This window comes from Suncus etruscus, chromosome 2 (genome assembly GCF_024139225.1).
Source record: "Suncus etruscus isolate mSunEtr1 chromosome 2, mSunEtr1.pri.cur, whole genome shotgun sequence".
In the NCBI taxonomy this organism is placed as follows: Eukaryota; Metazoa; Chordata; class Mammalia; order Eulipotyphla; family Soricidae; genus Suncus; species Suncus etruscus.
Window position 1 is genome coordinate 6931413 of NC_064849.1, and position 27721 is coordinate 6959133.

Consider the following 27721-nt stretch of genomic DNA (forward strand, 5'->3'; position numbering starts at 1 on the left):
AAGAAACTATCCGTGGAAGGATGACCTACCAAAATGGGAAAAATCCTTACCCCCCCCACAAAAAAAAAAAAAATATATATATATATATATGATTAGGATCCAGTTTCTAGACTAGACTATATGTATAAGGAACTGTTACAATTCAACACAAATAACCCAGTTTTAAAATGGGGAAAGCACCGGAATATTAATTTTCTTAAATTTCTTAAATCTTAAATTTCTTTTTTTACATTTTACTTAATTTTTAAAATATTTTATTCAAAGAAAATGAATCACATAGATGACAACTGACCATAATGCATTTGTTTCGATTGCTTCATGGGCAGAACAGTTCTGGTTTCGATCCCCGGCATCCCATATGGTCCACTGAGCCAGCCAGGAACAATTTCTGAGCGCAGAGCCAGGAGTAACCCTTGAGCCCTGGATGTGGAGCAGAAACCAATCAACGAACAAAAACAAAATAAAACCAAAAAAGTACACTGATGTTTGCAAGCATCACGCAGTTCAGTTAAGGGAAAACAGGCAATTGCACGCTGGGCACGAAAGTACATACGTTCAGGGCTAGTTACTAAGGAGAGGGGTAAAGCTCTGCAGAGAGGTTCAGAGTCAGGGGTCAAAGGGTGAGGGACCAGGACCGAAAGCGGGATTCCCAGTGCACATGCGCGTTGCCGCACTTGCGCGCGCAGCCTGCGGAGTTTGACCCTCGCCGCGCACTGTCGTCCGGCTTAGTTGTCATAGGAACGCGCATGCGCCGAGGACCGAGGCTCCGGCTGCGGGACCCGGCGCCATGTCTTTCCGCGACCTCCGCAGTAAGGCCGCCGGTGGGGCCCCGGTGCAGTGGGGCAGAGCGGCCGGGGCGCTTCGGGGAGTCCCGGCTGGTTTCTCTCCCGCCTTCCTGGTGCCTTCTGGGCCCATCCCGACTCCCATTGTCCCATCAAGGCCCTGCAGGGCTTCCTGGTGGCCGTGCGGGAGATTTCGGGGCTCCCCGCCCTTCTGGGGAGACCCTGGAGTGGGGCTGGGGAGAATGTGCAGGAGGGAAATTTCTTTCCATTTTTTTCCACTTTTATTTTTAAATTTAGAGTGAAACTACAAAATTAGCAGCCCTGATCGGGTTTCAGGGTCCCATGATGGAGCCCCAGTCCGTCACCAGAAGGTCCATGACCCCCCTCCCCCTGTGCTCCCCCATTTGCCTCCACCTCCTCCCCCTACTCTGCTTCCATGGGAATTGGGCCACACCCCGCGATGCTCAGGGGTTCCTCCTGGCTCAGTGCTCAGAAATCTATTCTTGACAGGCTCAGGGTAACCATATGGGATGTCGGGGATCCAACCCAGGTCGGCCACATGCAAGATTATTTATTGTTCTGGCCCCTGGGAGGCACTTTTTAGGCTAAGTTTGTGCCCTGTGTTTTTATTGCTGATTGGGTTTCATGCATGACTCCCATCCCCCTTGCTTTTCTGCACCAGAGCCCCTGCCTGTGCTGTCCCCCTGCTAAGGCTTGGTGGGACTGGGGGCCACCAAGGCCACATCCACCATCCACATCCACGGCTTGATGAGCTGTGGTGGGCCAGGGGATCAGGGGAGGCTCCATGCTGTGTGTCCTGGTGTGGAGCTGTGTTGGGATGGATGCACCTGAAGGGTCCTATGCCTGCCAGTCTGTGTCCTGGTCCTGTAAACTCTCCTGAGATCCGTTTCAGAATGTGTTGATGTAAGTTGTGAAAATGGATTGCAGGTGTTCCATGCAGTTCCGGAAAATAGTTTGCAACTTGGGTCCATGTGATGAAGGCTCTGCCCTATTTCCCATCAATTCCCCTGGTTCCTTTTCCTGCTTCTCTCTGTTCCTGACTCTTGTTGGGTGAATCCGTCTTAACCTTGGGTGCCCCAAGAATGTGACTGAATGTTATTTTAGGTAGGGTCTCCCAAGTATTGCTCAGGAGGCCTGTGGGCCTCTCCTTATAATTTTTGGCGAACAAGACTTATGGTTCTGTGTGATGGCCTTGACTGATGGCCTTGAGAATGTGGTGCTGCGTGGGCCCTGCAGTACTCTGGGCCACACCAGTGATGCTTGGCAAGTGTGATGCCAAGAATAGAAACTGGCCACACATGAGTCTGGTCCCTGATATATTTTTCTTCTGTTTCTTTTTCCCTCTCAGAGAGTTGATAACATGTCTCTAATTGTGCCAGTAGGTTGTGAAGAAGGGTCAGCAGACCCCAAAATCTAAGTTAATAAGTAGCATTAGGGGGCATTTACCTTGCATGTGGCTGACCCAGGACAGACCTGGGTTCAATAACTGGCATCCCATGTGGTCTCCCAAAGCCAGGAGTGATTTCTGAGCGCAAAACCAGGAATTACCCCTGAACATCACCGGGTGTGCCCCCCCCCCAAAAAAAAAGTAGCATTAGACAAGCAGCTGAGTTATGTTTCTCTCTGGACAGACTTTACGGAGATGATGAGAGCCCTGGGATATCCTCGACATATTTCTATGGAAAATTTCCGCACACCAAATTTTGGGCTTGTTTCTGAAGTGCTGCTCTGGCTTGTGAAAAGGTTAGAATTGCACCGTATCGCGGTCTAAAAGCTAATGTTAGATTCTCTTCACCACTTACAGAGACATAGGCTACAAGAAGAAAAGGGAAAGTTGCAGGTGGAGTTTGACAAACTGTTGAACCTGCCAACACCATTGGTGTGTGTGGGAGCAGGGAGTACTGCAGGAGGTGGGCTTCGGACTTGACCCCCAATCTCTTTCTCTGCTTCCTGCATCCTTTCAGGCTTTTTCCCTACCAGGCCAGATCAGCCTTTTAGATGGCCATAGGTGGAAAAAAGTCATAGAATGGGGTCATGAGCCTAGGAAACCAACCAGCTGGTCGGACAGGGAAGCCCCAATAAGAAGACCAGATTAGAGGGGAGATGTTGACTGTTTGAAAAAACAATGTATGTAAACCTGTGTGTGTGAAGTCTGGCATGAATTGCAGACTTTTAAAGATCAGAGAAAATATTTTAGGTATGCAGCCTAAAAAAGAAATCTCTGTTGCACATTCTTTCCCTTATGTTTTGCATCTTCCTTGTGTTTATTTAAAAAAGAAATTGGGGGTGGGGGGCTGGTGCGATAGCACAGTGGGTAAGGCATTTACCTTGCATGCTGCCTACCTGGGTTCGATCTCAGCATCCCATATGGTCCTCCAAGCCTGCCAGGACTGATTTCTAAGCAAGGAGCCAGGAATAACCTTGATTGTCACTGGGTGTGGACCAAATACAAAAAAAAAAAAATTTATTACTCCCCAAGTAGTGTTTGGGAGGCACAGGGGCCCCTCAAGACAGTACTGGGGAGACTAGTGCTGGAGATTGAACTGGGATCAGTAGCGCATAATGCAGTGCTTAACTTCTCTGCCTCCCCTTTCCTTATTATTCTTTTTGTTTGGGGCCACACCCAGTTCTGCTCAAGAATCACTCTGGTGTACTCTGGGAGATGGGGTGCCAGGAACTGAACCTGGGTCAGTCATGTGCAAGGCAAACACCTTATCTGTTATACTATCTCCAGCCATCCTCTCTGCTTTTAAATAATCCTACTTAAAATGTAAAAATACACTTTGTTAACTTGGAGACCATACAAAGGCCACAGGCTGTAGGATGCTGACCCCTGGTGGTTATCAGTAACTCGGCTGTTTCTGAATACAGTCAGCTCTGGGTATTGAAAGTATTGAAATTATTGAAACTGAACTTTGAGATATCTAACATAGATTTTTATTTCTGAAATAAGATTTATTAGATGAGGATTTGCTCTGTTGGTTGTTTTGATGATTTTTCTACACTTGATCTTAGCCAAAAGGCCGAGAAGCGATGATGATTTTTTTTTTTTTTTTTTTTTTTTTTTGGTGTTTGGGTCACACCTCACTCTACGCTCAGAAATCGCTCCTGGCAGGCTTGGGGACTATATGTGTGATGCCAGGATCCGAACCACCGTCCTTCTGCATGAAAGGCAAACAAACGCCTTACCTCCATGCTATCTCTTTAGCATGATGATGATTTTGTTTGTTTGTTTGTTTTGGGCCACACCCGGTGACGCTCAGGTTACTCCTGGCTATGTGCTCAGAAATTGCTCCTGGCTTGGGTGACCATATGGGACACCAGGGAGATCGAACTGCAGTCCGTCCTAGGTCAGCGCATGCAAGGCAAAAGCCATAATACTTGTGCCACTGCTCTGACCCCTGATGATTTTTTCTTAAACTTATTTATTTTATTTTTTGGTTTTGGGGTCACACCCGGTGATGCTCAGGAGTTACTCCTGGTTCTGCACTTAGGTATCACTCCTGGTGGTGCTCTGGAGACCATCTGGAATGCTGGGAATTGAACCCAGTTGGCTGCAGGCAAAGCAAGTGCCCTATCTGATTTACTATTGCTTCGACCTAATTTTTTTTTTTTAAGTTTAATTTTAACCATAAATAGTGGTGCTTGGTTGAATCAAACCAGCGTGTCTGTCAAGACCCTTCCCTGGGTATTTTGATTTTGTGGTGTATGAAGTCTTTCTTAATCCCTTGCCTTAGCTAGTACTCGAGAGCTTCCTGGAGCAGATCCTCTGTTCTCTCATTTGTTGCCTTGGCTTGCTTGACTATGAATGTGGTCACAGTTTTTCTCTCCATGGCAGGTACGAGCCGCAGACGGACATCCCTTCTGATGTTGAGACGGAGCAAGACCGAGTTTTCTTCATTAAGGCCATTGCTCAGTTTATGGTTAGTTCACGGCTATTGAGTTGTCAAGTTAAACATTAGCAAGACTGAGTCCTGATTACCTTTGACAGGCTTGGTTTGCTTTCTACACCTGTTCATAATACCAGTGAAGCCATTTCATCAGTGTGGCTATTTTGAATGAGGAGATGGTACACCTGGTGGTACTCAGGGTCCAGCCACTCCTGGAGGTGACCAGGGTGGTGGGGATCATACTGGGGTTAGCGGCAAGTGCCTTAACCCCTAGTATTGGCTCCTGAAAAGCTGATTTTTCACTCATTATTAATAACATGTGTCTTTTGGTTTTGGGGACACACCCTGCAGCGCTCAGGGGTTACTCCTGGCTCTACACTCAGAAATCACTCCTGGAAGGCTCAGGGGATCATATGGGATGCCAGGATTCGAACCACCACCCTTCTGCATGCAAGGCTTTCTCTCCAGCCACTCATACTGCTTTTCAACATTCAGTGCACATTTCCCTCCTAGTTTCCTCCTGCCTCTCCACTGTCTGCTTCTACTCTCACAATTTTCTTCAGCAAGACATTTTAAAATTATCTTTATAGAGATTTGGTTTAGATTTGACATACAGAGGAGGGCTTTTAAAAATATATGTGTATTTTTCGTTTTGGAAACAGGCCACCAAGGCACATATCAAACTCAATACTAAGAAACTGTATCAAGCTGATGGCTATGCGGTGAAAGAGCTTCTGAAAGTCACCTCTGTCCTGTACAATGCCATGAAGAGCAAAGGAGTGCCAGGCTCTGGCCTTGGAGAGGAAGATATCAGCAAATTCAAGTTTGACCTGGGCTCAAAGGTAAGGGCAGCAGCAGGCAGAATGTTGCTTTCTTCTTTGTCTTCTTTTAAGCTACATCAGCTTACTCTTGGCTCTGCACTCAAGAATACTCCTGGCAGGGCTCAGGGGCCATATGTGGTGCTGGGGATCAAACCCGGTCAGCCACATGCAAGGCAGAGCCCTGCCCGCTGTGCTACCTCCAACCCTAGCAAGTCCCTTTAAGAGCTGTGGAGTGAAACATGTTGGACCCAGTCTTCCTGGATCCAGACTAAGGCAGGCTCATCTTTTTTTTTTGTTTGTTTGTTTTTTGTTTTTGGGTCAGCACTCAGGGGTTACTCCTGGCCCTATGCTCAGAAATCGCTCCTGGTAGGCTCAGGGGACCACATGGGATGTCGGGTTTTGAACCATGGACCTTCTGCATGAAAGGCAAACACCTTACCTCCATGCTATCTCTCCGGCCTCGAGGCTCATCTTTTTGAGCTCACCTGCATTTCAGTGGAAGCCACTGGCTGCGGTCAGAGAAGTCAGCTCTTTACTGAAAGCTATGACTGGGCCTCTGCTTCTGTAGCTCCACTGAGGGAGTTTGGCTGTAGATATGCAGCAGAAGACACCCACCAAGGTCAGATGTGGTGAATGTGTGGGGTGTGGGCTGGCCTCAGGTATTGGCCTTGATGTCATACAGATGAGGAGGGAAGGAGTGAGCCCTGTTGCTTTGTAAGAAAATACCTGGGGCCTTGTGCCAAGAGCTGGAGTAGGCTGCAGGGACCAGGACTGAGAGGGGTGGAAGGCACTGAGAACACTGATGCAGACTCAGAAATTTTGAGCAGAGGATTTCAAGGAGTTGAATCTGACTCCTGGGCTGAGTTGAGACCTTGGGGCAGCAGAGAGCAGCAGGAAGGCTGGGACTTGAGATAAGATGGTGTGAGATGGCTGGAGTTCTTTAGACCCGGTGGGGAGCCCACGGAGGCAGGAAGCCCATCTGAGCATGAAGTCTTTGACCACTTCCCAGAGTGCAAGCTAGAGGCTAGAAGCAGAGGAGGGGACTTGCCCTGCTATGCTTCCTCCATAGAACTGCGCCCAAACTGCCCACGTCTTGGGCTCTGCTCACTGGGGGCAACTGCCATGGGGGTGCAGGGAGTAGGAAGGTGCTGAGTGCTGAGTCAGTGTGGAGAAGTGCCTGTCTATAGGAGGAGGCCGCAGCAGAGGTATATGAGGGTCACGGGGTGCCGGGTGTGAGCAGACCAGTGGAACCCTCGATGTTTCACACGACCTGCAGCCAGATGTGCCTGTGATGACTCAAGGCTGGTCTTGAAAAATCCCACATTTCAACTGGGAGCTCAGCTCTGAGTGGGAGGAAGTGGTTAGAGGTTAGAATGTTTGGGGGGAGATGTAGGTTGAGAAAGCAGTGCCAGTGCAAGGAGGACCAGCTCTGTCCAGCAGCTGAACTCTAAAGAGGGGCTGCTGTGTCCTGGGGCTTCAGTGTCTTCGAACCAGGGCCCAAGCTGCACACGTCAGTAAGTTTAGAGATACCTGACATGCAGCAGCGCGGTACCACATTAGATGTCATCCAAGGAGCCTGGAAGGCTGCAGTGATGCTCGCTGAAATGAGAAGAGCGGAAGACGTTGGTGTGGTGGAAATGAGGAGTGGTTGGCTTTGGTTGCAGTAAACTGAGAATGTGAGCACAGAGTAGTTCGCATCTCAAGGTGGGGAGGACCCCAGGCATAGCTGCATGTTTGGAGGCTTCAGGATGATATCAGAGCCTTGAGGGTAGGAGGGAGTGTGAGTAGGACAGGGGGTGTCCCACATGTGTGGGAGCTGAGCCCTGCTCGGTACTGAGAGGAGCGTGTGCACACCCCTGAAGGACCAGGCCGTAAGGCTGTGAAGGAAGGGGGAGCTGCCACTCTGGGATCAAATGTAATAAAAGGGCCATTGCAGGAGGATAGCAGGAGGATGCTTTCCATGCACATGGCAATCCCAGTTTCATTCAGGCACCCTGTATGGTCCTCTAAGCACTACCAGGTGTGGTCTAAAAACAATGAAAAAAAGTAATAGATGCGGTTACTTATCTGGGGGAACAGGAGAGACATGCTTGGATTCTTGGCTGACATACTGGTCTCATGAAAAGCCTGTGGGGTTTTGCCTTCCTGAACGTGGGTCAGATTTTTTTCTCATTCTTGAGGTCTGGGGTGCAGTCCCTCCCCTGCTCCCACCAGTAAGGGAAATCTGTCGCTGATATTTCTGGGTTATTTTTTCCTTCCAGATCGCAGATTTGAAAGCCGCCCGGCAGCTTGCGTCTGAAATCACGTCCAAGGGAGCATCTCTGTACGACCTCCTGGGCAAGGAAGTTGAGCTGAGGGTAAGCAGCCGTATAGATGGCAGGATTCCTCCTAGCAAAGAGAGTGACAAGACCATCATTCTGCTTTACTGGGCACTGATCCGAGGTCAACAGATTCTGGAAACTGTGTTGGGGCTGGCTGAAACTTTTCTCCCTATGCCCATGGTTGACATGGTCCTGGTTTGTTTTGTTTTGTTTCCTGTTTTTATTTTTAGGCCATACCCAGTGGTGCTCAGGTTACTCCTGGCTCAGTGCTCAGAAGTCACTCCTGCCAGGCTCAGGGACCATCTGGGATGCCGGGGATTGAACCCAGGTTGGCCGCATGCAAGGCAAACACTGCCTGCTGTGCTATCACTCGGCCCCCATGATCCTATTTTTGTGCTAACTCTGCCCACAACAAAATCTCCTAACAAAATGCTCTTCTGAGTCCAAGTCCCAAATCCGTTAAAAGCCTGTCACTGCAGTCCAGGCATATAGCTCCATGTTTGAATGCCCTGTGGAGTTCCTTGACACCTTTTTATTTTTGTCTTGGGGCCACATTTAGCAATGCTCTGGATTACTCCTGGCTCTGCTCTGAGAAATTAGTCCTGGCAGTGCCTGGGAACCATATGGGATGTCAGAGACATCAACTGACCACTCAGGTCAGCTTCCTGCAAGTCAGGCACCCTACCTGCTGAGGCCCCTGTGGTCATTTTTGAATGAGTGACACCCGACTTCCATCTGTGTCACTTGTATGGAATGTGGCCTGGCTGTCAAGTGTAAAGTCTGATGGGATTTAACATGCAGTAGGAAGCTACTGATTGATCTGAGGAATTTAAGTTGGGGTTATAGTTGGAATGGATCCCAAGTTTTTTGTTTTTTTTTTTTTTTGGTTTTTGGGCCACACCCAGTGACGCTCAGGGGTTACTCCTGGCTATGCGCTCAGAAGTCGCTCCTGGCTTGGGGGACCATATGGGACGCCGGGGGATCGAACCGCGGTCCATCCGAGGCTAGCGCAGTCAAGGCAGGCACCTTACCTTTAGCGCCACCGCCCGGCCCCGGATCCCAAGTTTTGTTCTTTTCCCAGACCTTTTTTCAGGGGGATGAGGGAATTCATGCTATACTTAATGCTGCTTAGGAGCTATTTCTGACTCTGCTCCACTGATATTTAAAAGTTCTTGGGGGGCTGTACATGGTGTCAAGGATGGGACTGGGGTTGACAGCATGTAAGGCAAGGTCCATATTCTCTGCACACACTCTTCTGCCCAGAGGTTCTCAGACTTAGCTGGACTACTGCTTCCTTTGCAGAATATTTTAATTTAACTGCCTCTTGGAAATACACCGACTTTAAGCAAATAGAAACTATCCTCTCCCCCTTTCTTGCCCTGGAGTGTTTGACCTCCATGATTGCGACCCTCCCCAGGGCTGGACTGGGGTGTGGCCCACTTGGAAACACTGTTCTAAACAGTGCTCATTGAGTAGTTTGTGCATTTCCTTTACTCAGGGAGCTGCCTAGGAATCTCTGAGACTCATCCCGAGCTGCTGTAGAGCTCTGCAGCCCTCCGATGTCCACTTCTACCACAGAGTTGACTGAGAAGTGTATGTGATTAGATGAGGGCATACAGTTGTGCTTTTGAATTTAGGGGCTTGCTGGTTTAGGAAGAAATAATTTTGTGGTGAAAGAGAGGGAGGAAGGAGCAGAGGAGAGAGAGAAGAGAAGAGAGAAAACACCACATTGCCATGAAACTTTATTTCTTTATGCATTTGAATCATACCTGGCAGTGCTCAGGCTTACTCCTGGCTCTGTGCTCAGCGATCACTTCTGGTGGTGCTTAGAGGACCAAAGGGGTTTCAGAGATTGAAGCTGGGTTGGTTGTGTGCCAGGCGAGTTCCTACCTGCTGTCCTAAACCTCTGGCCCCTGTCATGAAACATTTGTTTTTTGGGCCACATCTGGCAGTGCTCAAGACTTAGTCCTGGCTCTCTGCTCAGGGATCATTCCTGGCATGAAACTATTAAGAATCAATCTTTGAGCTGCATCTAGATCCAGAAATTTATTTTAAAAAGAAAGTTCTTCTGGAAATGTAATTTTTTTTTGAAATGTAATTTAATTTTATTGTTTCCCATAGGAATTGAGAACAGAAGCAATCGCTAGACCTCTAGAAATAAATGAAACTGAAAAGGTGATGAGAATTGCAATCAAAGATATTTTGGTAAGATTTATTTGCTTTTATTTAATGTCTTTAATATTTAATATACTTATGTCTGGAACTTAACTATTAACTTCTCAGCTTAGTAACAATGAAGAGAAATGTTAGTGGCTTTTATCACTGGTACTATAAAATAAAACAAAATGAAAAATGCAAGGGGGGGCTGGAGAGAGAGCATAGCAGTAGGGCATTTGCCTTGCATGCTGCAGATCCAGGATGGTCAGTGATTCAAATCCCAGCATCCTATATAGTCCCCCATGCCTCTCAGGAGCGATTTCTGAACACAAAGCCAGGAGTAACCCCTGAGTGCCGCCGGATGTGACTCAAAAACCAAAAAAAAAAAAAAAAAGAGTGGGGCCAGGAAGGTGGCGCTACAGGTTAGGTGTCTGCCTTGCAAGTGGATGGACTGCGGTTCGATCCCCCGGTGTCCCATATGGTCCCCCCAAGCCAGGGGTGATTTCTGAGCGCATAACTAGGAGTAACCCCTGAGCGTCAAACGGGTGTGGCCCAAAAACCAAAAAAAAAAGAGAAAAGAAAAGAAAAGAAAGAAAAAAAAAAAGGGACAGAGAAAAATGCAAGGGATTTGTCTTACATGTGACCCGCCTGGATTCAATCCCATGCATCCCATAATGGTCCCCCAACACCACCTGGAGTAATTCCTGAGTATATATAGAGCCAGGAGTAACCCCTGAGCATCACTGGGTTACAAAACAGAAACAAACCAAAAACAGCACCAACTGAAGCCAGAGCAATAGTACAGCAAGTAGAATTCTTGCATGCAGCCAACCTGGATTTAATCCTGGACATTCCAGATGGTCCCCTAAGCATTGCCAGGAGTGATTCCTGAATGTAGAGTCAGGATTAACCTCTGAACATTGCCATGTCTGCCCAAAATGGAAAAAAGCACCAACTGGGTCCAGAGAGACATTTTAGCCTTGCAGGCAACCAACCAGGTTTGATCTCTGGAACCTCATAGGGTCCCTTGAGCACTCCCAAGTGTGTCCCCAAAATTTAAAAAAAGAAAAAACAAAACACCAATTCTTTACCATCAAGAAGTTTTTTAGTTTTTTGTTTTTTAGATCAAGAAAATCCACTAGTTTATTTTTTGTTGGGGGCCACACCTGGTGGTGCTCAAGAACCACCTTCCAGCTTAGACCTGCACTATAGCCCTTTGGACTCAGAATTGACTGCTTATAGAGGCCCCATTCCAGAGCCTTTCTCCCTAGCCTGGGGAGAGCTGGGAGGCTTGGCAGGGCCCCAGCCGTCCTTGTCCTTGTCCCCTGACTCCAGGGTGCCAGCTCAGATGGCCAGAAGTGGGTTCAGGTGGACTCTTAGTGGTCCTCAGGTTCCCCCCTCCCTCCTTACTCCAGGGGGGAGGTGCATGGGGAGGAGGGCAGGCAGATATCTGGCTTCCGGTTTCTTCTTTGATTCTGGAGACCAGCTCTTGCCAGGTATGGGGTTTGGGGAGGCCCCATACCAGAGCCTTTCTCCCTAGCCTGGGGAGTGCTGGGAGGCTTGGCAGGCCCCCAGCCGTCCTTGTCTTTTTCCCCTGACTCCAGGCCTTCCCTGGGTGCCAGCTCAGATGGCCAGAAATGGGTTCAGGTAGACTCTTAGTGGTCCTCAGGCTTCCCCCCTCCCTCTGTACTCCAGGGGGGAGGTGCATGGGGAGGAGGGCGGGCATTTGGCTTCCGGTTTCCTCCTTGATTCTGGAGACCAGCTCTTGCCAGGTATAGGGTTTTTCTCCCCTAGACTTCAGTCTTTCCCTGGGCACCGGTCTAGGTGGACTCTATAGGGGTCAACAGGCTTTCCACCTATCTCTCCCTACACTAATGGAAATGCGCTCTGGGAGGAGGGCAGGCTGTTTTAGCACTGGTTTATGTTGGGACAGTCAGTGGAAATTTTTTCTCTTTGTTTTCATATTGATAGTATTGTGTGCATATATTCTATATATCCATAATATCCATCTTTTTTTTTTTTTTTTTTTTTTGGTTTTTCGGGCCACACCCGTTTGATGCTCAGGGGTTACTCCTGGCTAAGCGCTCAGAAGTTGCCCCTGGCTTGGGGGGACCATGTGGGACGCCGAGGGGTGGGGAATCGAACCGCAGTCTTTCCTTGGCTAGCATTTGCAAGGCAGACACCTTACCTCTAGCGCCACTCACCGGCCCCCATAATATCCATCTTGAATTGGGATCTTGATACATTTCTAATATTTTACTGCCTCAGTCTCAACCCTTACTTCCCCCCATCCTCCCATGTAGGTGCAGCCAATGACATGAAGCTCACCACATAGAGTGATAAGTGCAGTTAGAGAAATAACTACACTGAAAACTATCATAACAATGTGAATGAATGAGGGAAAAAAAAAAGCCTGTCTCGAGTACAGGTGTGGGTGGGGTGGGGAGTAGGTAGATCTGGGAAATTGGTGGTGGGAATCCTGCACTGGTGAAGGGGGTGTTCTTTACATGACTGTAATCATACAACTACAATTATATTTGTAATCACGGTGTTTAAATATAATTAAAAAAATAAGAAAATAAAAAGGTCATTCCTGGCAAAAAAAAAAAAAAAAAGAATTGACTGCTTTTAAATCTACTTTGATTCAGAGAAATAATCACCATCAGTTTGAACTGTTGGTTCTGAAAGGAAATTACGCATATCTTCCTGTGGGTATGAACCACATCTCTGTCTGGGTTATAAAATACTTGCCACAAAATGATGTTTAGTGGTGTGACGATGATCATGTTTGGGGACCACACTCAGACAGTCGTGCTTAGGGTTGCTCCTGGTGGAGCTTGAGGGGGTACATACACGGTTGGAGATTCAACCTGGGGCTCCCGCATGCACCTTGTACTCAAGCCTTTTGGACTATCTTCTCAGCAGTTATACGATTATTTTTACAAAAGCCTCTTGGAGATAGTGATTTACAGAATTCTGACATCTGAGAGGTGTACTTAGAAAAAAGCTAAACTCTCCTAGCTGAGAAGTATTCCACTGTGTGTATTCCATTGTGTATAAAGAAATGCTTTGGTGAGTTTCTTTAGCCACTCTGTTCTTAGATGTTTGGGACTAGTGCTGCAGTGAACATAGGGCACAAATGTCTTTTCTGAGTAGGATTTGTGGATGCCTCAAGTAGATGCCCAGAAGAATATCACATTGAGTGAAGTCAGCCAGGAGTCAGATACAATTTCTCTCACATGTGGAATATAAAAAACCAGATTAGTGGGGCCGGAGAGATAGCCTGGAGGCAGGGCGTTTGCCTTGCATGCAGAAGGTTCAAATCCTGGCATCCCAAATGGACTCTTGAGCCTGCCAGGAGCTATTTCTGAGCATAGAAGAGAACCCCAGAGTGCTGCCAGATGTGACCAAAAAAAAAAAAAAAAAAGATTAGAGGAACCATAAATGGTCTAAGAACTTGTGCCCAGAGTGGAGCTTATCAGGGTAGTGAGATGGGATGAGGTATGGACAGGTAGGTGGAGGAGTTGAAGGGAAACAGTCAATGCTAGAGAGACATTGTGGTGGCAGGTCCAGTGCTGAAAGGTATGCATGAAACCCTACCATTGACAGTACAGTAGAATGCTAAGTCTTGGTGGCTAAACTAAAAATAAAATTTAAGGGGCCGGAGCAATAGTACAACAGTTAAAACTCTTGCATACAGCAGACCTTGGTTTATACCCAGCATTCTGTATGGTCCCCCAATTCTACCAAGAGTGAACTCTGGGGGCTGGCGAGATAGCATGGAGATAAAGCATTTGCCTTCCAAGCAGAAGAGGACGGTGGTTCGAATCCCAGCATCCTATATGGTTCCCTGTGCCTGTCAGGGGCGATTTCTGAGTGTAGAGTCAAGAGTAACCCCTGAGCACTGCCGGGTGTGACCCAAAAACCAAAAAAAAAAAGAGTGAACTTTGAGTGCAGACAGAATCAGCAGTAAGCCCTGAGTACTGCTGGGTGTGGCAAAAACCAAAATAAATAAAAACTAAAATGAAAAATGAAGCCCACATTAATTATCAATGAAAGTGATTGCTTCCAAATGTTCACTGTCTCGGTGTCAGTGAGTCCTGTGGGGATTTAAGTTTCCTGCAGGAAAAGGTCACTAACCTTCTGAGAGGTTGTAGGAGAGCCCTATTGCGCCTGTAGGTCACAGTACTTGGGGGAGTTTCATCCCCCATACTCCTGCTACCTTCCCAGGCCTGCTGTGTATGCCATGTTTCTTCCCCTGGGGAGATGGGAGGGCTGTGGTTTCTGTCCAGTGTTCTCAAGCCCTCTTGAGAGTCAGACCTGCTACTGCTCAGGCTGGTCAGCAGGCAGCTTTCAATCAGCCCAGCACCTGAGAGCTGCTTGCACTGCCCCCACAAACTATGGTTTTCTGATTATTTCAGTCTTAACCAGGGTTCAGTTGCCAGGGAGAGGATAGAGGTTGCAGATATTGGCTATGGTTCAGTTGTTTCCTTTTGTCCCCCTAAACAAACCCCAAATCGAATGTACCTAGGCTCTGTCAGAGCCTTAATGTAGGAGGTGGCCTGGACCCTGGAAAACTGGTGGTTCAGAGTCATGTGTGCCCTACAGGGAACCCTGTGCTCTTGTCTTAATTGTTCCCTAGGTAGAGATCCCTCTAGTGGTACCAAAAGCAGGATGGTAATTATCAGGACCTTTGTGTCGCTCCTTCTGGAACCACTGAGAGCACGATGCCCTGCTCATCCAGTGTAGCTCATGTGATGCTGCTGGTGGGGGTTGAGGGGATGGGGGCAGAGGAACCCTCTCTGCCAGAGTTAGCACATAGTCTTGTCCATTCCTCTGAAATGTAGGCACAAGTTCAAAAGACAAAAGACCTGCTCAACAATGTGGCCTCGGATGAAGCCAACTTAGAAGCCAAAATTGAAAAGAAGAAACTAGAGCTAGAGAGAAATCGGAAACGGCTCCAGACACTGCAAAGTGTCAGGTAAGTGTGAACTCCTGAGGCCTCCTGAGGTCTGTGGCCTGGGAGCTGCCCTCAGACTGGGAAAGCCCTGGAGAGGCATCCTTTCTTCCCTTCCTTTCCCTGCCCTCCCTGCCTGCCTTCCTGCCAGGTGTGCTCTGGGGGTCCAGCCTCAGCCAGCTGAGGGGCCTTGAAGGACTATACCCTCCAGTGCCTAAGAAACCATGTGGTCTGGGGATTGAATCTCTGTGCTGTCTCTCCAGCCCCATCTTTTTGGAAAGATATGGCATTTAAGTTAGAAAAAGATTGCAAAGCTTCATTTAAAGCTATTGAAACAAAGCATATTAAAGATGCTTTTCTTGAGGCTGGAGGGATAGTACAGGAGTTACCTTAGTTTGATCCATAGTTTGATCCATGAACCGCATATAGTCCCTGTAACACCGACAGGAGTAAGCCCTGAGCACTGCCTGGTGCTACCCAAAATAAACCAAAGGGAATGTTTCCCTTAGGCTGGAAATAAGACATGCTAGAACACTTGCCTGATACATGTGAGGTGCTGGGTTTTATTCCCAGTACTATTTGGTCCCTGAGCACCAGGAACTACTAGGCAAACAGGATTTTGAGCCTCACTCAAAATGGCAAAATGCAATATGTGTTTAATATATTATTGTTAAAATTATATGCTTTTGTGTGAGTGTCTGTTTTGGCAGGTCACTGCGTGGTGTGGCTCTCTGACTCTCACAGTTTAAAATTTTGGCTCTTTGTGTCAAACTTGTTTACCACCCCTGTACTAGGCACAGCCTGCTGTGGCCCTGTAACCAAATCAACAACAAAAAATTTTATTTATTTATTTATTTATTTATTTATTTATGCATAGGACTGTAATATATCTCAGACATTAAGTACCTATACCTGCAGTAGGATTATTTATAACTTTTGCTTACTAAATACTTTCAGCATTATTTTGTTTTTTCCAAAGAATACATATTTCGTTTAATTAAAATTCAAATATATTTACTTGTGAGGAAATGGAAGAAATTTTTTATTTTGTTTTGTTTTGTTTTGTTTTTGTTTTTGGGTCACACCCAGTGATGTTCAGTGATTACTTCCTGGTAATTCTGTACCAGGAATTACTCCTTGGGGCTCTGGAGACCATATGGGATGCCAAGGATAGAACCTGGGTCAGCCATGTGCCAGGCCAGCACCCTCCCCGCTGTCTTGCTCTAGCCCTGGATGAAGTTGCTTTAAGTAGTTCTAAGAGTGGCCTCTTGGCTACTTCAGCAATTCCTGAAGGAAGCTAGAACTTGACTTTGAGGCTCCTGTGTATCAGGAATCTTCACTTCGAGTTGATTTGATGGTTCTAGGCCAGCCTTTATGGATGAATATGAGAAGATCGAGGAGGAGTTGCAAAAGCAGTATGACATTTATCTGGAGAAGTTTCGCAATTTGACTTATCTGGAACAGCAGCTTGAGGATCACCACAGGTTGGAGCAGGAGAGGTTCGAGGTATGCGCCTACTGCTCTGTGCCACCCTGCCCAGCCTGATGCTGTGCAGGAGGGTTTGGGATCCCAGTGGGGTTAAACTGGACTGTGCTGCTCTCTACTTATCCTTATTTCCTAAGAATATTTGTGCTGCTCATCAGTCATTTGGAATCAGTCAGTCATTTGGAATCACTGTGATGGTGGGTTTGGCCTGAGTCTCCCTCTCTATGCTGTGCTTGGCAGCTCTTGGTGGACAGGTCACACTGTCCACCTTCCCCCAATATTTAGTTAGGCCACACTTTTCAGACTGGGATGACATCCATGCAGGCTTCACCTTGTCACTATTTTGCCACCATAGCCAGGTGGCAGTGAGGCAAGTCAGAAAGACTAAGGGCACGAGACAGCATGTTCTAAGAGTGAAAGGAATTCAGGACACTCAAAACATCGGGGAAAGAACAGTCAAAGGTCAGTGAAATAAAAGAGTTTTGAGAACACAACTCAGGATGCCAGCAGGTGACCCAATTTTTGTCCTCTCGTTGGTCCCTAGAAACATGCACAAAACCCGCGGGAGGTAGTACAGGGCTTGAAGCACCTGAATTGCTCAGAGTCTACTTTTGTTCACTCCCCAGTTCTCCCTACCTGAAGTCCCTGAACACCACCATTTGTAACTCAAAAACCCAGTAAGGCACTGTCTGCTGCCCAGCTGTCCCTGGCAGGGACACCTAACAGGCAGAGTGAACTTTCCACAGGTGGAAAGGGAGACAGGCATTCAAGGTTGGGTGCTCAGGCCTGTATTCCTTTCCCTCATTTAGATCTTTCTTGACTCCTTTAATGAACGGTAAGACCCTCCTTCCAAGGAAAGTCATCTAAGTCTCATTTCTTTATTGTGCAGGAAGCTGAAAACACTCTCCGTTTGATGCAGAACAAGCTTAAGGAAGAGGAGAAGCGTCTTCTCAAGAGTGGAAGTAAGGGGCGCCCCTATCTTCAATCTTCAGCCTGGCACCCCCCACCCAGCCCTGGTCGGTATTGAGTTGTATGTCATACTGATGTGTAAACATCATTGTCATTCACTGTCTAGAACTATGCTGAAAAGTGGACTTTCCCTAATCTCTGAGAGTTTCCTGTGACCACCTAGTGCTTTTCACTCATGAACTTCCACAATATCAGTGTGGCCTCTGCAGGCCCATAGCCACACATGAATTTTATGTTGAGTGCTTGGCTTTGTCTTCCATTTCTTCTCTGTACACTATTTCTGTTCATTTTGGTGGAGAGGGTGGAGGACCACAGCCTGTGTCTCCTGGGGCTCGTTCCTGTCACTGCTTAGGGAATCATGCCATAGTGTGATCCCAGAGCTTCAGGCATGATAAAAAAAATCTAACTCTTTCCCATGCTTGGAGACATCAGATTTGTTCAGATTTGCTCTCTTCACTTTTGCAGCTCTTTTCTCCTGTACTGTGCCGTACCTTTCTCAGGAATGTCAGGGATCCCTGGAATGTGAATAGGGAGAGCAAGCAAGTTTAGGAAACTCCCAGGGCCTCTCTAGGCAGCCTCTTTCCTGTATGGTTCTGATGATCCTGGAGAGCTGGAAGCAGGCATCCACAGTAGTAGCTTGGAGCTGCTTCCCTGTTGGAAGCCTGGCCTAGGTAAGAGCCAGGATAGTTAGCTACTCTGCTCCCCTGAGACCCTGAGATTGAGACTCCCAGACTCTCCTAGCACAGCAGGTAGTATGTTTGCCTTGCATACGGCTTACTCAGGTTTGATCTTCGGCATCCCATATGGTCCTCTGAGGCTTCCAGGTATGACTCAAAAACCAAAATCAAAAAAAAAAAAGTAAGAAACACAGTTACTTAGCAATTTTCTCCCCTGAAAATCCTCGGCCTTTAAGTACCTTCACAGAAAGCACCTCCAGTCTCCCCTGAGTATATCTGAGGAGTCTGGTTACCTGTTTTGGAAACATCATTCTGAGCTCTCTTCCGCTGATCCTGAACTTCAGCTTTACTTTTGTGATCCTAGGTTCAGGATATCTTAAAGAGTATGAGCAGGTGTCAGGTGTAGTAGTACAGTGGGGAAGGTGTTTGCTTCACACATAACTGACCCATATTGATCCCAGGCATCTTATATGGGGTCCCTCTATTTCCCAAGTACTGCTAAGAGTGACCTATGAGCACAGAGCCAGGAGTAGTCTGAACACTGCTGGATGTGGCTCCAGCCATCCCAACCCCAGAACACTAACAGCCATAGATATCATTGCCTCACAGACTCTCACAGGCATTTGTCCAGAGAGGCTGGGAATGTGGACTCCTTGGCTGTTTGGGGAGTAGTCATGGCTGCCCTTGTTGACTGTGTGTATCTCTGCCAGGTAACGACGACTCAGACACTGACGCCCAAGAGAATGATGAATCTGACAGTGAGCTGGAAGAGAGGCGGCTGTCCAAGCCACGGACGGCTATGGAGATGTTCATGCAAGGTACCTGCTCTTGTGGATTCTACGGTGGTTAGCAGGCCCTGTTGTTGAGCAGTATGCATTCTGGCCATGAACACTCATATATGGTCCTAGAAAGTGCCCATTTTCTCCTTATATGTGTGAATGTGTGTATACATGTATATATACATATGTGTGTATATAATATATATGATATCTCATATATATTTGGTTTGGGGGCCACACCCAGCAGCGCTCAGGGGTTACTTCTGGATCTGTGCTCAAAAGTCGCTCCTGGCAGGTTCAGAGGACCATATGGATGCCAGGGATCAAACCCAAGTTGGCCGCGTGCAAGAAAATGCTCTACCAGTTGTGCTCCAGCCCCTTCCTGATATTTCTCACCAAGACCACAGAATATACTGTTAGTGCTACTGAATAGTCTTGTGCCATTTGGAGGTACAAACTGCTCTCATGTGGGTACAATATCTCTCTTTGTTTTTGGACACAGCAGTGCTCAGGGCTGACTCCTGACTCAGTGCTCAGGGATCATTCCTGGTGATGCTCAGGGGACCATATGTGTTAGGCTTGGAGCAGTAGGAGAGACAGCAAAAGACAGCAGGAGCCGGAAGTCCAGTAGACAGTTTCTCCAGCAGTTCAGAAGCAACTATCCAGCAGGAGCAATCTGGCAGGGGTGGCAACAGCAGTCTCCTAGACTCCCGCCCCCAAGCACTTCAGCCCAGGAACTTTTATATCTGCCCGCAGTTGCCATCCTATGGCAGTTACGAGGGGCAGGCTTCTGGTAACTGATGTGTTCACCCTAAAAGAACAGAAGCGCACTTATGGATGGCCAGGAACAATAAGAATCTCTGTTTCCTTATATCTCCTCCCTTTTCCATAGAAAAAATATTGGGGGAGGGGGAGTAGGAATAAATAACAGTATCCAAATACTGTTCTACACTGCCAATCAAGTTTTATGTTGGTCAGATCCAAAAAATTTTAGCTGATGATATAGTCTATCATTACAGAACAGTCAGGAAGTCAATAGTCCTCTGCAGGTCTAAAGAACCAGGATCAGCTGCTTGCAAGGCAATTGCCCTACCACTGTGCTATCTCTCTGGCCCTTTCCTATGGTTTCTTTTTTTTGTTTGTTTTTGTTTTCAGTTTTTGGGTCACACCCGACAGCGCTCAGGGGTTTCTCCTGGCTCTACACTCATAAATCGCTCCTGGCAGGCTCGGGGGACCATATGGGATGCCGGGATTGAAACCACCGTCCTTCTGCATGCAAGGCAAATGCCTTACCTCCATGCCATCTCTCCGGCCCTCCCAAGGTTTCTTAAAGTGATGAAAAAGCTAAAAAAAAACCTTTGAGTCTCAGAGATGTCAACTTCTGCTGAGGCATAATGGAACCCAGAGTTTCTTCTTGGGACTGTCTGTAGAAATATATCATAGCCTTTCCATCGGATGATTATATTGTCTGCTACCCAATCTTTATCAGTTCTCACCCAGATAGGTGAAATTGTTTTCTGAGCCTGTATATCTTGTTTAAAATATCTTTCAGCAGCTGGATGTGGTTCTCCTTGAGGTAAATTTTAAAAATTTAAAGAAAATGGGCCTGGGCCAGAGAGATAGCATGGAGGTAGAGCATTTGCCTTGCATGCAGAAGGATGGTGGTTTAAATCCTGGCATCCCATATGGTCCCCCGAGCCTGCCAGGAGCAACCTCTGAACGTAGAGCCATGAGTAACCACTGAGCACTGCCGGGTGTGACCCAAAAGACAAACAAACAAACAAAAACAAAACAAAACAAAAATTAAAGAAAATAATGTTAAGGATAGGAAATCAAGTGGAGGAATACCCCCTTTTCTGTTTTTTAATAATTGAGTTTTGAGAGTCCTGTGTGAGTACATTCAATAATGGCTTGTACTTGAAGATTATAGGGAATACCAGAGATACATTTGATTTGCCATTCTTTGCAAAATGATTGGGAAGTTTTACCTTAATCGGCTGGACCAGTCGGTTTTGATGGTATTGGGAACTCCCATGACAGAAAAGCATTGCAGTTCAAACTTGTAGAAGGCGACCCAGGTGTCCCCTAGATCCGAGTCAATCTTCACTGTGCGGTGGAACCGCTCCCAGGCCTTAGTGATCTTCTGCTCACTCCAGAACCTGGATTCATGGGGTTTTTCAGATGAGACTTATTCAGAATGGCATGAGCCCAGGTCAGCTGCCCGCTCTTATCTTCCATCTGGGAGAACAGAAGCCACAGTGGCATGGACTGAGGGCATTTTTTCAACTGATTATAGGCTTCCTGGACACTACCATAGTGGCCAAATTTAAAAATGTGTATTATCTGAATCAGAAGCTAGAGAAGTGGCCAGAGGAAGAATAGTGAACTCAGCATGCCATTGTTTGTGTAGATCCCAACCCCATAAATTTAGGGGCAAGTGAACCACAGACGGCTGAAATGTGGCTATCTTCCCTTCCGGACCATTGCTTTTCACCCATCTAGCACTCGTCAAACAGAGAAAGAAGGCAAAGTGCCTACTCCTGCAGGTATCTCCTGGAGTGCCCAACTATGGGCCTAGTATTGAGAAGAGCTGATGGAAACATCAGCACCTGTGTCAATTATTCCTTTAAATTATTTTCCGTGTATCTCTAGAGTTATTAGTGGGTGCATGCTTTCTGTGAGATTGTAAAGACCACTAGAGGATCCACAGAGGCTGCTAGAGGGTTAGTGCTAACAGAGCCTCCAATTCTTGGGCGATCAGAGTGGCCAGGAATAACAAATGGAAGAAGCAAGAGTTAGGCCATGTGCTCTCCTTTTTTAAATGTCCATGTTGTTGGTACTGTGATAACAATTATTATCTCTCCGGTGTAGTCTGGATCTATTATTCCCACATGTGCAATTGATTCCTTTAATAGTTAGACTTCTTTTTCCTAAGAGTAGGCCTACAGTGCTTGGTGGTGTTGGTCCCTTTATTCCAGATTTCAATTTATAGGGACTTTGAGCTGTGTTATTGTGATGGTATCAGGGCAGGGGATATCTAAGGCAGCACTTCCTGCAGCGGTGGGTTACTGCAAACTTATTGTCTGTTGGCCTTCATGAGTTGGAGCCCCTGATTTTGTGTGGCCTGGGGTTAGCCCTTTGTCCAGTTTCCTGATACTTGTTGGTTTTGGGGAAAATCTCTTGCCCAATGATCTCCTCCATTGCATTGTGGACAAGGCCTGGGTGGCAGTCTCCAGGGGGCAAGGCCCTGAGATAGGTCCTGCAGTCCCTGAGATAGTGACTGAATTTTCCACAATTATAGCATCTACTCCCAGTTTGTGAGGTCTGGGTTTCTGCAAACCCCAGCAGAACAACAAGCTCTTGTCCAATGCTTTCCCTTGTTGCATTTCTGACAAGGTCCAGTTGGTGGTCTCAAAAATACATGGTTGGATGGGTCTTGATATATTCTGTGAAGATGACCTGGTCCTCTAGCTTGTTTCTGTACTGTGTAGGCTGCAAGGGCATTTATGTGTGCCTGATATGAGATGGAACCTATGTTCCAGTATAGTTTCAGGTAGCCCATAACATCTCCCTAATTGGGCACAAAATTGTTTGGTAGTCCTCGTTGACTTTTTTTGTTTTTGTTTTTGTTTTTTGGATTTTGGGCCACACCTGGTGATGCTCAGGGGTTTTTCCTGGCTATGCACTCAGAAATTGCTCCTGGCTTGGGGGACCATATGGGACGCTGGGGGATCGAACCGCGGACTGTCTTGGGTCAGCCGCTTGCAAGGCAAATGCCTTACTGCTGTGCCATCACTCCAGCCCCCCGTTGACATTTTTGAAGGCCAACTGCCTTATCAGATGTTGCTGAGTCTCTTTCCTCTCACTTGGCTTTGCACTGCTTCTGTTAATTTTCCTATAAGTTGGGCATAAGGCTCTGGGACTCCCTGGAAGATTTTTGTGTAACTACCCTTGAACTCTATATCTGCATCAGTCCTCTCCCATGCGCCCAATACTATCTCATGTACATATGTTAGAATGGTGAGAGGTAGGGTAGCTTGTTTTTTGTTTTTTTTTCATATTCTCCCTCTCATGTCAGCATGTCATATGTGATTCAGATCCTGGACAGTCTCCTGCCAGATCGAACTGGATTGTGCAGTTTAGCTTAGTCTTGGCCTCATTACTATACTATATTCTCCGCTATAAGTATTGAGAAGGGCTTAGGCAGACTCTAGCCACTGTTTGAAAATGATGGGGTGGGGGTCCAAAGTGCACTTTAACTCCAGCCAGTTAAATGATCTTTACAATATGGAGAAGTGGGTCTGTAAGCAGCGCAAGCCTTTTTGAAATAGCCCAATAAAATTTATTTTCAGCTCTTGGTAAGATAGACGCTCCCAAGACCTAGATCTTCTGGATTCTGACCTTATTCTATGCGGCGGGAGAGAATTTTTAGGCTCTGAGTCTGAAGAGATGTTAACTGGCTCAACATCTGAGATGCTGGAGTGTCAATCATACCTGGGAGATGCAGGTCTCTCTGGGCTGTCATCGATAGTATTTGGAACATTATCAGCCCTAGGTTGGGTTTGAGATTGAGCCCAAATTTCTACTGGATAAAACCTCTCATCTAATGGCATTTGTTCTCCTGTATTCATTCTCTCCTGTATGAATACTCCTGTAGGGGGTAGTGGGAGTAACACTCTCCATTGGATTTGATCTAGGTTCTGCAGGAGGAGCTCTCTTTTTTCGAGGCATAGGCACAGGTAAGGCTGAGAGGTTAACATTCACAGTTAAATGTGGTCTGGTTTTCCCCTATTGGGGAGGTGGACCCCCCCCAAAAAATAGCCTTTTTGTCCTGAAGGAAAATTACACTCCCCGGTTGGACTAATCTCCTTTTGCTTTTGCTCCTTCAGGAAGAACTAACAAGCACGTCGTGGGCACTATGCAGGGTGGAGACTCGGATGATGATGTGAGTCCTGGCGGTACCCTGTGAGCTCTGTCCTATGGCCCTGGCTGGCCTTGGAGTTCAGCCCTCAGTCCCCTGATGACGTGGGGCACCAGTGCAGCCCTGGCTGGGTCCGCAGCAGCTCTGCGGGCTGCTGCTCCTTTCTCTGTCTCTCAAATGAATGTGCTCGCTTGCCTTTTGGTTTCCTTCTCACTCTTGTTTCCATTCTCGCTTTCCAAAGGCGGGAGCAGAACCAGCTCTCTTAGGTAAATCCAAGAGTTCCGGCTCCAACAAGCAGGTTGGTTTCCATTTTCACTTGCGTGTGTGTGTATATACATGTATGTGTGCAAGCCTGCTTGGGGCCAGCAGAGAACCTGCCCGAGCTCTGGGCATGGAGCCATAGTGAATAATAAACTGATGCAGGGTAGTCCTTGCTATGGAGGAGGTGGGTGAGCACTGAGCCAGGAGCTGAAACTGACTGTGGCCCAGAGATGAGGGAGGCTGCTGTCCTGCTCTCCCCAGAGTAGTCTTGAAGGCTCATCATGATCTTGTTGCTGTGCTCATTGACAGCGAGGAACACCTCCAGCCTTGTCATGGGGCTCCCTGATGGTGTGACACTGCTTCCACCTTTCCCTATCAGTCCTTGTCCTGGCAGTGCTGGAGGCTCAAGGAGACCAGAGGACACAGAGCCCAGAGCAGCCCCGCTGAATGGTGTGCCCAGGCGGACTGCACCTCAGAAACCAGCCAAGACCTGCCTTGCCAGGGTGAATGCTCATTTGAGCGAGCCTGTGCTACTGTGCCCTCGAGGGGACCTGGTCAGGCTGTGGTGTCTAGGCATACCAACCTCACTCAGTTTTGGGGCGCCTTGCAATAGCTTTCTGCATCAGGCTGAGTACCTTAAGTGGCCTCTGTGGCTCTCATGGCTTGGTTAACACCAGTAGGCTGTTTGCCTCCTGGCCCTGGGGCAGGACTCGTGCACCTTCATGTTTCTCTCATTCTCCCACCGGGCTCAGGCTGCTCACAACTTTTCTACTCGCAGCTCCTTTTTGCCTGAAATTTCAGCACAGGAAAATAATAGCAGAAATATGTTGGATGCAGGGGGCTGGAGAGAGAGTACAGCAGATGTGTGGCCCACCTGGGTTTGATACCTGATACCTCAGTTGCTCCCCCAAGTACTGCCAGAAGGAATCCCTGAGTGTAGAGCCAGGGTTAAGTCCTGAGCACTGCTGGGTGACCCAAAAACAACCCCCAAGCCACCCAAAAATCAGATTAATATGGCTGATTTGGAAGTGATTTTTGATTGAACATTCAGGAACCTTTTACTGTCACCAATTCTTACACATGTAAGGCATAGTTCCACTGTTTTGAGCTATCTCCTGATGCTTTTGCTGGTTTTTGAAATGGAAATTGCAACATGTCTATGTTCCGGTGGAGTGACCAAATGCCTGTCCTCTGGTTTTCCATTTGACAAAGGAAAGTCATACTTTCTACTTAAAAAAAAAAAAAAAAGCTTTAAGCACCATGATTACAAACATGATTGTAGTTGAATTTCAGTCATAAAAAGAACACCCCCCTTCACCAGTGCAACATTACCACCAACAATGCCCCTCATCTCCCTCCTCCCCATCCCCTGCCTGTATTTGAGACAGGCATTCTACTTCTCTCACTCATTAACATTGTCATGGTAGTTGTTAGTGTAGTTATTTCTCTAACTAACCTCACCACTCTATGTGGTGAGCTTCACATCGAGAGCCAGTCCTTCCAGCCCTCATCTCTGTTGTCTTTGGGCATTATTGCAATAATAATGTCTTTTGTTTTTCTCTTTGTTTGTTTATTTGTTTGTTTTTGGGTCATACCTGGCAGTGCTCAGGGGTTCCTCCTGGCTCTAGACTCAGAAATCACTCCTAGCAGGCTTGGGGGACCAATATGGATGGTGGAATTTGAACCACCATCCTTCTTCATGCAAGGCAAACACCCTACCTCCATGCTCTCTCTTCAGCCCATTGTTTTTATTTTTTTTTCCTTTATTTGTTTTGTTTTGTTTTTTTGGCCACACCTGTTTGGTGCTCAGGGGTTACTCCTGGCTATGTGCTCAGAAATCAACCCTATTTGGGGGGGGACCATATGGGACTTCAGGGGATTGAACCACAGTCTGTCCTAGGCTAGTGCTTGCAAGGCAGATGCCTTACCTTTAGTGCCACCTCTTCAGCCCCCCTCCCATTGTTTTTCTTAAAACCCATAGATGAATGAAACTATTCTGTGTGTCTCTCTCTCCCTCTGACTTATCTCACTCAGCATAATAAATTTCACATATAGGAAAATTTCATAACTTCATCTCTTCTGATGGCTGCATAATATTCCATTGTGTCTATGTACCACAGTTTCTTTAGCTGTTCATCTGTTGAAGGGCATTTTGGTTGTTTCCAGAGTCTGGCTATTGTAAATAGTGCTGCAATGAATATAGATGTGAGGAAGGAATTTTTGTATTGCGTTTTTGTGTTCCTAGGGTATATCCCTAGGATCTTTACTTATTTTTGACTTGAGACTGGCAGTGCTCAGGGCTGACTACTGGCTCTGTGCTTATGAATCACTCTTGGCAGTGTTCAGGGGTGCCAGTAATGCAACCTACGTCATGCATGTGCAAGGCAAGTATCCTCTCACTGTGCTATTTCTTTGGCCCTCATGTTGCTCTTTAGTTTTCTACCCATGTTACTTTACATCCTTTATCTGGCAAAAGCTCGAAGCAACTCCTCTTCCTCAGCTCCCAGCTGCTGATCTATCTGCTGACCTGAAGTCCTAGTATCAGCTGAGGGGTACAGTCAGAGACTGTCTTCTGGGTGAGAGGGTTATGGACCATATCAACTGTGCTCAGGACCATAAGTAGTGTGGTAGTGAACCCAGGTGTCTATATGCGAAACAAATGCTTTATTGGCTGCATCGTCTCCAGCCTGAGGATGTCTGTGTGTTCCTCCAGCAATATTAGGTTACGTCTCCATTCCTGAGAGATTCCCGGCATCTCAGCTAGGGCTTCTTGGTCTTTTGGTTTGTTTGATTTTTTTGCTTTTGGTTCATACCCAGAAGTTCATAGGGCTTATTTCTGGCTCTATGCTCAGTGATTGAGGTGATGTGGGAATTGGACCCTGGTTGGCCACATGCAAAGCCTGTCTTACCCAGTGGACTCTCTCCAGCCCTCAGCCATGCCTTCTCTTTTGGGGGGGATGCTGCTCATTGCTGCACTTCTCTCCAGAAACCACTGAGTATGGAAAGTGAGGTCTGCTGAGCTAGCTCGCTGACGAGATGGACTTCAGTTGGCTTTCCTTTGTTTCCCCACAGGAAGAGTTGGAGGACAGTGAAATTGACATGGAAGATGAAGATGAAGATGATGATTTGGAAGATGAAAGCATTGTTATCACCCCATCGAAGCCCAGTCGAAGGGTCCAGAAGCCTGAGCCCCTGGATGAGAGTGACAATGACTTCTGATTCAAACCCTCCCCTCAGATATATAGGTAAAAGGGACCCATAGGAGGTTAGGAAGAAAGTGTTTTGTTGATGGAGCCAGCCAGACTCAATGAAGTGATTTCTCCTTCAATGTCCAGTGTGTAACTGCAGAAAGCGTACACAAGAGCCAAAGTGCACCAAAAAGATGATCTGGGGAGTGGATGTGGAGAGAGTTCAGGCCAGCCTGTGTCGATGTAGTTTACTCTGAAGGAAGGGGCGGTGGGACAAGTGTGGGGAGAGCTGGGCACAGGACTGCTTCCCCTTTCATACTAGCTCCTCATCCCGGGTTGTATGTTTTCATCCAGTCTTTCAAAGTCATATTTCCTTTGTTCTACATGTTTGTGATACCAAGCTTATTTATTTTGCTATTTAGTTTTCTAAAAGAAATTTTGCTAAATTGGATACAACCAGCCTCCCTTAAAAATAAGGCTGCTGGGCCTGGA

General features: G+C 47.1%; 1 protein-coding gene and 1 pseudogene across 2 annotated transcripts; one reads left to right on the plus strand and one right to left on the minus strand.

Annotated features, from left to right (window-relative positions):
- The first annotated feature begins 746 nt into the window (after positions 1 to 746).
- CLUAP1 (clusterin associated protein 1) lies at positions 747 to 27369 on the plus strand. 2 transcript variants are annotated; one of them, XM_049768487.1, is made up of 13 exons: positions 747 to 809; positions 2435 to 2546; positions 4642 to 4726; positions 5356 to 5535; positions 7776 to 7871; positions 9957 to 10040; positions 14840 to 14973; positions 16314 to 16455; positions 17324 to 17396; positions 18791 to 18898; positions 23749 to 23804; positions 24022 to 24078; positions 27114 to 27369. In XM_049768487.1, the coding sequence occupies exons 1-13, from the start codon at positions 788 to 790 to the stop codon at positions 27258 to 27260; spliced, it is 1296 nt and encodes a 431-aa protein (XP_049624444.1). In that variant the 5' UTR covers positions 747 to 787; the 3' UTR covers positions 27261 to 27369. The 2 variants fall into 2 exon arrangements, with proteins under 2 accessions (XP_049624444.1, XP_049624445.1); XM_049768488.1 differs by lacking the exon at positions 24022 to 24078.
- Positions 3669 to 3838, minus strand: LOC126002944 (uncharacterized; annotated as a pseudogene).
- Positions 27370 to 27721: the final 352 nt, after the last annotated feature.

What these genes read in the sequence shown, in the direction of transcription:
- CLUAP1 (XM_049768487.1), top strand. Translation starts at nt 788, where the DNA reads ATGTCTTTCCGCGACCTCCGCA. An exon ending in GTCTTTCCGCGACCTCCGCA is followed by an intron (nt 810 to 2,434) that starts GTAAGGCCGCCG and finishes CTCTCTGGACAG; the next exon opens with ACTTTACGGAGATGATGAGA. An exon ending in TTGCAATCAAAGATATTTTG is followed by an intron (nt 10,041 to 14,839) that starts GTAAGATTTATT and finishes TCTGAAATGTAG; the next exon opens with GCACAAGTTCAAAAGACAAA.